Source organism: Dendroctonus ponderosae, unplaced genomic scaffold, assembly GCF_020466585.1.
Source record: "Dendroctonus ponderosae isolate FM_Combo_2020 unplaced genomic scaffold, Dpon_F_20191213v2 Dpon_F_20191213_543, whole genome shotgun sequence".
Classification (NCBI taxonomy): Eukaryota; Metazoa; Arthropoda; class Insecta; order Coleoptera; family Curculionidae; genus Dendroctonus; species Dendroctonus ponderosae.
This window is the reverse complement of record NW_026018759.1, coordinates 1,434-12,200: the sequence shown is the minus strand read 5'-3', so window position 1 is coordinate 12,200 and position 10,767 is coordinate 1,434. Positions and strand designations below refer to the sequence as shown.

General features: G+C 32.7%; 1 protein-coding gene across 1 annotated transcript; it reads left to right on the top strand.

Annotated features, from left to right (window-relative positions):
• Window positions 1-577: 577 nt before the first annotated feature.
• On the top strand, window positions 578-10,539 carry LOC125504714 (lachesin-like; the record flags this gene model as incomplete). Its single annotated transcript, XM_048667099.1, has 7 exons — window positions 578-802; window positions 926-1,106; window positions 1,716-1,907; window positions 2,045-2,265; window positions 2,350-2,440; window positions 8,609-8,723; window positions 8,984-10,539. Coding segments are annotated over 7 exons (1,047 nt in total), but the record flags the coding sequence as incomplete, so codon positions are not given.
• Between the last annotated feature and the right edge of the window lie 228 nt (window positions 10,540-10,767).

The window sequence follows — 10,767 nt, the reverse complement described above, 5'->3', positions numbered from 1 at the left end:
TCAAAAACATAATATCATGACAAATTCATGTTTTATTTGGTATGAAATGTAGCGGAAGGCGTACATTGCACTTCTGGTACATGGTTTTGAAGTAAGAATTGCATCCTTCAATCTAAATGCATTCTACAAATGCAACATTTCATCTTTTGCATCAGGTTGTCCATTGGCGGCAAAATGGATAAGCCGCAAATTTTGAAGAAACGATTCCTTAGCATGTAATTATAAACAATCTCGTTCTTCCTCATTTTGTGATCCCAATAAAACCCTTTTCACGGAAGTTTATTATATCCGGTGAGAATGAGGATAGCTAAGGAAAATCCTTTTCTGAAATAAGAAATTCGAAAATGAAGAAGTCGTTAGTGTAAGCGCCTAGCGTAACCATACGGTTACACTGACGCAAACAGTCTCATAACTCATGGTTCCAACTTTTAAAATGTTTGTCTATCTATATATACTCTCTATGATGTTTACTTGGTATGTTAGGGATGTTACGTGTAGTTTAGAACGAATAACTGGGCTATAGTTTGCTATAATTGACAATCAGCATCCTTTAAGCTAACTGATTTTAATGGAGTAAAATGTCTCATTTGCAGCCAAAGGACAAAGATCTCCAACGATTTCTTTTATTTCCCAAACGCAAATTAAGGATATTGGTGGAACTGTGGAACTATCATGTTCAGTTCAGTACACTCAGGACTATTCTGTTGTATGGATGAAATTGGACACTGGAAGCAGTTTACCTATTTCAACTGGCAGCTCTCTCATCCTACATGACTCTAGGTTCTCCCTCAGATATGATCCGGTAATACATACTTCCTATTAAACCTAGATCTATTTTCTAGACGTTCTACTATAATACTTAAACTCATCAACGCTTTATAAATAACAATAAATTATTATGACAGAACATTATTATGTACTCTAGGCCAGTTCCACTTATGTTCTGCAAATCAAGGACATGCAAGAGACCGATGCAGGAACTTACGCGTGCCAAATTCTCATCTCTCCAAGCAATAGAGTAAGCGCGGAAGTACAAGTGCAAGTTCGTCGACCTCCCTTCATTTCGGATAACTCTACAAGATCTGTCGTAGTAGCAGAAGGCAGTGGTACTTATCTTTTCATTATTTTATCTTTCGCTTCCTGGTTCAGTTGGAAATTGCAGAATAATTATAGTTTATTACATACCTAGGTCGAGAAGTAGGCTATTATATACCGAGCACTTTTATGTATGTGCGAGTTATTTAATAGCCTTCTCGACCGAAGCGCATATACTTAGATTTTTTTTGCTACTAACACTTACTACACACACATGATTGCCTAAAATTGATTTAATTATATTTTGAATTTCCCATTAATGTTATAAGTGTCCCAAGACTTAATAGCTTGAGGTTCAGCTGTGAAACTGCCGTAATATAATTTACTTGTCTCCAGAAAGCAGATACAAATTTTATGAAAAACTTCTGGGCAAAGCCAAAATTGGTGAATCTTAAAGTTACAGTAATTTTAGAAGTAAAAATGGATGGAATCTCACTTGAACTTAGAGAGGTGGGGAAACTAAAAATAATGAAAAACGTAAATGGCTTTCATTATTTACCTATAGGGACTTTTTTATTATTGTTTTTATTGACGTATGGAGAAGAATATACTTCTCACTATAGGTCAATAAAAATAGTGATGACTTCTCAGATTAGGAGTAAAACGAAAATTCATTTCAGCTGTTGATATGGAATGTTATGCTGGAGGCTTTCCTGTGCCACGAATTACATGGAGGCGTGAAAATAACGCGGTTTTGCCTACAGGGGGATCTATAAGCCGAGGTAATACGCTGAAAATCAAAGGGATCAAGAAAGAGGATCGTGGAACTTACTATTGTATTGCGGAAAATGGCGTTGGACAGGGAGCAAGACGTGAGTGGTATTATTTCAGCTTTATATTTAACCTCTCTTTTGCATTAGATATACTGAATGAATTGATATACTAAATGAATTACAAATAAAGTTTGCATCGAAAGTACTCGGAAACATACGTGTATTTTGATTTTTAGGTAATATTGCTGTCGAAGTAGAATTTGCACCTGTGGTAACAGTGCCAAGGCCTCGTTTGGGCCAGGCTTTGCAATACGATATGGATCTCGAGTGCCACGTTGAAGCTTACCCCCTACCCGCAATTACCTGGGAAAAGGATGATATTACTCTAGTAAATAATCAGCATAATATGATATCTCACTTTGCTGTTGCTGATGAGTTTACTGACACTACATTAAGAGTAAGCAGATGTGTATTGTTAACATTGTATTGTAAGACATGTTCAAAATGTATTCAGAAAATAAGTGTTTTGGTTTAATTACAGGTAATAACAATTGAAAAGAGGCAGTATGGGCAGTATGTGTGCAAGGCAGCAAATAGGTTGGGTACATCGGAGGGCAGAGTTGAGCTTTTTGGTAAGTACTCTGTAACCATATATTATATACAAGGTGCGTTTTTCTTTCGATGACTAGTACAGTTATCTTGGATACTATAGCAGATATAGATAGATACGAAAAGAGTTAAATGGGCTTTTTGCGAAATTGAGTTTTGCACTCTGCTCGAAACTAATTTTCTTTTTCTAAAGTTTCACAGGTGTCAAGAGATATTGGAAGAAAACTAATTTATGGCAAATTTTTAAATAACTCCTAGTTCAGTCAGCATTAATCTGACAGATTGACACTAAATAGAAAAGCTTTAGGAAATTGCATTCCAAATAAAATGACAGAAGACTTTTTTACAAAGTAACTCATTTTTGACATGAAATAAACTTTGGTTGTTTTTTTATGGGAATTATATTTGATTATGCCTTTATTAAATAGACTCTTAGAAATAATTTCAGTGACATATACCGTTAGTTTTTTTTTGAAAATGAAGTGTTTGAATAATTTTTACTTTTTTAATGTAGTTGATCGAAGTTAGCCATGGAAAATAGTATGAAGCATACAGCATTGTTTTCATAGTAACAAATAATGCAATATTTATTTTGACAACTACCTTAAAGTTGGCAATAAAGTTATTTTAATTAAAACAGCAACTCATGTAAATTATTTGTTATAAAAATCAAAACATGCTAACAATAATTAAAATTGAACGCTAGAAACTATAATTTTTGTTGTAAATTTTTTTCAAAAAGTCCACCATTATTATCGATTGAAATATTGCAGCGCTTTAAAACTAAACAAGTTGCTTTTCTAATTGACTGACCATCAATATTTTCAAATGTTCTAACAACAGCTTCTTTAAGTTCATATAAATTGCCCTATTTACTTTTATAAACTGTGTTTTTTACRGCTCCCCACAAAAAAAAATAAAACTGAAAAATCGATAGAGRKGGCCATAAAGTAGGACCCTTTCTTCCAATCTTTCCAATTTTTTWGTTTTTTAATATAAAAATAATGTACCGTGGATGGCCGAGTATCAAACTCTTTCTTCAGCTTTCAACTTTTATTCCACTCGGTACAACTTTAAGGAAAACACGCGTTTCCGACTCGCGGGGTTTAACCTTCTTCTGCACTCCGTCGCTGCTGTCACTTCACTCTCCCCGTCTGGATCTCGTCGTCGCTTATATAATTTCCTCCAGGTAACCCAGATGGTTCTCGAAATCTCCAGAGCAGGTGCGAAACTTCCCGCTTGTCAGTGTCATATTTGACAGTAAATGGGGCGCAAATGGGGCTCCGATTTACTGAAATACCATGAATTTTGATCCCTCCATTTCAAACGTGCGTTCCCCTGGCCATTTCCGTTACAATAATATCTTAATTTTTGTTTTTGAATGCTTAAGTATTCCAATTTTCTACCAATTAGACATGGGACAATTTGAAAATAATGCTTAATAACAACGTTGACATTCGATTTTCAACTATTAATATCTTCTAGAAATTATCGGAAATTTTTTTTTCAATATTTGTCTCCTACTCTCTAAGTGAACCTCTATTACCCCTTAAAAGGAATTACGCCAATTTTGAATCACCCTGTATAGTTGTCATTTACAAAAAGTCAAGTTTGTGTCATATGTCAAAAATCACAGTTAATTTGTAGAAATGTTTCATGTCATTTTATTTGGAATGCAATTTGTCAGATTAATATTGACTGAACTAGGACTCATTTAAAAATCTACCATAAATCAATCGTTTTTTTTCACAAATCTCATGACTCGTCAAATTTTACAAAAATAAATTTGGTTTTCCAGTAGAGCATTTAAAACTACGTCTCCTTGTCGATTTAACCTTCGTTCTATCTGCTGCATTTTTCAAGATCCCTGTACTAGTCATCGAAAAAAACTCACCCTGTATGTATGTAATTCTAAACATGTCAATGGAATGATGTACGGAGTACTTGAATAAAATATTTTCTTATTTAACGTAGGATGTTTTAACATTGAAATAATATTTTTGAATTGCATCTGCCAGTATGTATGCGGTAATAAAAAATTGGCTTCTTTGGCTGTATGAAGTTTTTTAGTCTTTTTGTTAGAACACATGAACACATATAAAACTTCAATTTTTCACTAATGATTTGAATACCTCTACACTTAATTTTGAAGTGTAGCTGCTTTAGCAAATTATGCATTAAGCGTTATAAAATAGTTCACTTGCGGTAAAGACATATATTCGAATAAGAATTGTTTTGAAAAATGCGATTCAAGTTTTTTTTTAAATTGGCAAATGTATTACGCATAGATACTTTCCAGCTACATAGACAAAAATAGATAATTTCTTCTGTAACGATAATTTGCGTTATCATGAGAAGTCACATAATTTCTGCCAGATGATAACAGATACGCGAGGATAGAGAAGTGCATGACATTGATAAATAATATAAAATATAATTTTCTATGTATTTAAATCTTTCCTCTTCACAGAATATGAGTATGAATGTACGGTGATTTAAATTGACGTCATTCCTCTGAAGATAAAAAAAACACAATTTTTGCAAAAAAAACTAAATCAGAACTTTGTCATTCCTTTATAATTTGCATTTGCAAGCCACGTTTTTTTCTATTAATATTACGTAGAGGCCCTAATGCTAAAATTAACTAAAAGGTAAATAGAAAAAATATCGATAGAACTATAAATTTGCCTTTATTAAATTGAGAAAAATTCAATGTTTCAAAACTTAGTTATTCAATTGAGTTCCGAAAGGACAATATGATGGCCCTTAGTCACATATGTGATTTTTTTATAATATTTTTTTAGTATCACCGTTTAGATATATTCTATTACGTGAAAAAGCATACCGAAAAAAGTCTGGTGTCACAGAAGCCTTTTCAGTTGAAAATGCTATTTATTATGGGTATAACCGCTCATTCGACAGCACAAATGTCATAAAAACGGCCTCCCACATTTACGTTGCTGGTCTGGTCGGTAAATTTTCCTAACTCCTATTCTTTCTTTTGTAGCCTGTAATACGTTCGATTCTATTTTGTCCAGAGTTCGTTTACATTATCCTCCTTTTTTAATGGATTTATCTTGAATCATCTAGTCGTTCTTTGTAAAGCCACTTTGTAGTTTGGTCCTCTAAAGACCCTATTTTTAACTTTTCGGCATGTTTGGGAGACTTTGACTTGTTTGGTGGAATCTTGATTAAAATTTTGTTGCTTCTGACTAATTTATCATATGAACCTATATTGGGCGATGTCAAAGCTCTTACGTCAAGAAATTGTTCCGGTACAATTTCTCTGTTGGTTATTATGTAATCGATTGTAGAATGCTTTTATGGGTCAGAGTTACAAAAGCTGTGACTTTAAAATTGAATGCATATGTGCCATAACAACAATGGTTCGAACAAATAACATATATATATTTGATTTAACATCAACATATTTGATTTTTATTTTTTCTAGAATTTATAGTCGCTTTTACGCTGGAAGTTTTGTCCGGGGTATTTAGAGAGTACAAAGAAAATTATTTAAAAATGCACGCAAAAGTGAGCTACTTGCAAAAAACGAAATCAGAAATTTGGCAACAATATATTTAATTAACACCTGTAAATGATATTTTATTATTCACTTTACATAGATATCTAATGCTTTAAGCGCAAATCAGCAAAGGTAGCAGATGAAACTAACACACAAATGGAAAAACATATATTTTATAGCTGATTGACTATAAATTCGCCACTAATCAGTTGAGAACAACCGAATATTTATGAATCTAGTTTTTCCAGTGCGCTTTTAAAGCAATTATGCAGGGTGATTTACAACCTTATGGACACCAAGCAGGGGCGTGTAGAGGACAATTGAGTTGCAATTTAAGTTTTTTTTCAGGCCCAAGGTTAACGAGATACAGGGTGTTAAAGTTTTAAAACAAATATTGGTATTTTCTCTTTAACTCTTACAGTTTATGAGATATTTTGAACGTAGCCTACTGTTTAGACCCTGTACCGGTAGGTGAGCTAACTGATTGCGAAAATCTGCAGGGCGTTTTTTTCTAGTGTCATACCCCCTTCTACCCTGCGAAGTTTTTTGTGGTGCGTCACTGACTTCGACCGAACAACATTTTAAATTTGTTGTCCAATTTAAGATTTTTTTTTATCTCTTGCAGTTTTTTCGTATCTGCYTTTGTTTTCGAGTTATTTATTTTGTCATAGTGGGCTGTGGTACTTTTTGCTGGASATTTGGATGTCAAATCTGACGTCTCGTAAGTTAAACGCATCAATTTCCTTGTGTACCTAAAGGTTTTTTTCGTAAAATCAATCTGTTTTTAATAAYAGTGGATGAAAAATTTTAATTCAATGAGCAAGTTAATTTTCCATTAAGGTTTTGTGAGAGTAACTGTCCAAGAAATGTGGTGGAGCACCGAAGATTTTGAAATCGTGTGATTTGAAGTCGACACACGTTTGTTAAAGTTGAACGGAAAGCTCGGGAGACGGGCTCTCTTTGCCAACGCAATAAGGGAGGTTGCATTTACGCAGTGACCGCAAGAAATGAGAAGCAAATTTTACGCCATATTGAAAATGAACCCGAAACCAGTACCTGAAAAATATTCGGGCAATTTAACATACCACAGTCCACTATACATCGAGTTATACGACGTAATGTGCTGCATCCCTATCATTTTCAAAAAGTTCAAGAACTGTTACCGTTAGACCCATGAATGATTTTTTGTAGTTCCATTTTAAATCAGAACGTTTGTTTTCACAGAAGTATCTTTTTCACTGATGAAACCTGCTTTAGGCGGAGGGAAATCACAAATCTACACAACAGCCATGAATATTCCAATCAAAATCTATCCATCATTACCGCAGAGAATTTAAATTTAATGTCTAGGCCGGAATCGTTGGGCGATATTTGTTCGATGTGCGATATCGATATATATTTTATAAACGTTCGTGAATTTTTGAACCGACAGTTTCGAAATAGATGGATAGGTCGCGGAAATAATTTCCCGCTTCGCTGGCTACCGCGATAGCCAGATTTGAATACGTGTGATTTTTTTCTGTGGGGGACTGTAAAAGAATATGTATATTCAACGCCTGTTGAAACTACATAATATTTATGGAATCGTATCAGTAATAAATGTAACATTATAAAAAATTACATTCAATTATTGGATAAAGTGGACTTTAATTTTCGACGAGGAGTCCGTTTGTGCTTTAGAGAAAACGGAGCCATTTTGAGCAGCACCTTTAATTTATAATTTTTTTTAGGATTAGCTTACAGTAGAGAAACCTCAATTATTGTAACATAAATTAACGTTAAAAACTCGTTAGCCATCCCTATTTTAACTTCAACTGGCAGTTCAAGCTTTCACAGAAAAGTGTTAACAAAAGCACACAAAAAAATTTATAAAAAAATTCATAGAAAATATATATGCAAATAAATCGAAAATGAAGATTCGAAAAAACTGCAAACATGAGGCTAAGTTCAAAATTTGAGCAAAATATAAATTGTAGGAGTTAAAGAAAAAATAACAATAATTTTTAAAAATTTAACACCCTGTATCTCGTTAATTATGGGCCTGAGAAGCTGTATAAGGTGGTGAATAACCCTGTGTTAACACAATTTGAATGCGTGTATGAAACTAGAATGAAGTGGTATATCCTTAATTTACTAGATAACTTAACACACTCTCAGTCAAGTGTTAACAAACTTCCACATTTTCATAACTTCAGTTTCAATGTTAATGCTTGGGTGCGCCTAGTTTTATGTTAAAGCTCTTCTGCATGAATTACTTGATATAGAGTGCCAAAGTGGAATAACGCCAATTTTGAATCTTCCTGTATTTGGAATTTACCCATGCTTCGTGGATGTTACAAAGTTTATCTTGTGAATCTGACGCTTAACCGATCTGTTCAACATTTACCCGTCATACAGTCATACATAAGTCTGTTCAATTGGCTGCGATTGCATTTTGTTTTGAATTAAAGTTGAGTGAGCATAGTATTATAATAAAATTCTACTCTTGCAAATGGTAATGCTAATATTGCATGAGTACTGGAGTGGAGGAAATGTTTTCACATATTCATACCGTTACCTGAAATATTAGAGAAATAGTTAATTGAGCGGCGCAAGTATAATTTCTGTAATTTTAATTAGTGCATCAGGTAGTTTAGTTATTAGCCATTGCTTTGTTTGTGTGTAGAGTCCATTATTCCTGTATGCCCGCCGGCCTGTGGTTCCACTCGATACGGGGACGCTTCCACACTCTCGACGAGCACAGTGGCCTTATTTTTTACATTACTGATTTGCATATATAGGTAAGTAAACTTCACCACATAAGCGATAATTTATGCATGGTATTATAGTAACATAGGTTCTTGGGATTTTACTTTAAAATTGTTTTTTCTCTTACAAGACGTTAAATCATTCTAGACTATTTGAAATTAGTTAAAAAAAACCTTTAAAAACATTTTTATGTTCAGATTATTGAAAATCAATGTGTCCTGTTGTTTTTAAACATATTTTGAAACTTGGTAAAGTAGTTTATAAATGTTGATAGAGCGTTGTTCTATTTCAGAAATTTCACAGCCCAACGTTAATTATCCTGGTTTAATCTGGATAAGCAAAGCTAGTAAATTCCAATCAGCTTACATGGTGGTGCTTGTGATTGCACAAAGTCTGCAAATATAAAAAAACGGAATTTGATTCTACTATTGATAACCAGTACCATTTTTTGCAATAAGCGATTAAGTTGATATTAGCAATGTAAACAACTAGTCTTGTTTGTTTTACTACTTTACTTGTATACACCAATGTGTAATACGTTATACACCATCATTTGAGGCACAACCAATACAATTTTAAATTGAATATAATAAATGTTGCACATACTGAGCTCAGCTTTCTGTATGTTGTGAGTGATGCAATAAGGCACTAATATGGTTGTGACAGTACAACTTGTAAGAAGTGATTGTTTAGTAATAAATACTTTAATTATAGGCATCATCTGAAAGGTCCAACAGTCTGAGTGATTTTTCCGCAATTTGCATCTTCTTATTGTTTACCATTCAATTACTGTAAATTGATAATTCTATTTTATTTCAGGGAAATTTTATTAGTTTTCATGAAATAAAATAAAAATATGTTTTATACAAACTATAATCAAAGTCTTGTATCAGATTTTTCAGGCTGTTTTTGACATATAAAGTACAAATTGCTAAACAATTGGCGAAATTACTTGATATTATACATATACTTAGTTGTATAGTTTTTTGAACATTTTTTACTCACTTTGCAAACCTCTATTGGGGAAAATCTCATTTAATGATACAATTGCATTATATTTACTCTTTTATTGCAGCTTATTTCTGTTCTCAACTGATATATTTTTAATTACATTCGTCCATTTTACGTGTTATAGTAGTTAGAAGGGTATTAATGCACTGAAAACGTGTACATTTTGTTCACCTTTTCAGTAACTTTTATAGGATAGTTTATTTTAGTTTTAGTTAGATAAATTACAATTAAAGGTCTTGTAAATCAAAGGTGCCCATAAATTCACACTTTATTGGATGCGAAAGAAATCTTAAATCAAACTTAATTTTCTAATTTCTAAGAAACAAATCGACATGTGCATTTCAACGGAAGAACCTGGATCTTATTAACGAATTATATTATATGGCAGAAATTACATGGTCTGTATATATAATTAGTAGACAGAATTGTGACACGGTCAAAGTTGGACTTCAATGCATTTACTAGTTACTACATTCTAATGTACACAAATGTAAGTCTATTATTAAATATATACGTTACGGTATGTATCCGTAATTTAAGATTTTTACATAGTCATAAATGTTTTTTTAGTTAAGTAGAGTTATCATTTACAACTTTTCTAGAGATTATTCGAAATTATTTTCTATTTTTCTAGTGATCTACTAATAATTTTCATTTATTTATTAAGGGTTTGTGATTATCAGCATTTCTGTTAGTTTAACAGTAGGTAGATATTATATTACATACTTCTGTACTTGTACTAATTTTTACCTTTGTATTATATTGTGCAGCATCTATGACCTAAGTTTTATGTGTCTATATGTTTTTGTACCAATAAGAATAAATGAATGTATAGAACGTTTTGGTAAAGAGCTTGCTCTAGTAAACCCTTAAAATTTTAATCATTACTTAATCGTCAGATAGCCAATCAGTCTAAACTGCTCAACAAAATAAACGTTACTTTGGAACTCGATAAGTTCTGACTGCTACAAGCTATTTGATTCATGTTTGAATTGTTGTGTAGCACAATTCCCTTTCTATTAGTGTTTTTACAAAAAACTACTGCTTCAGTTACAGTTTCTACAG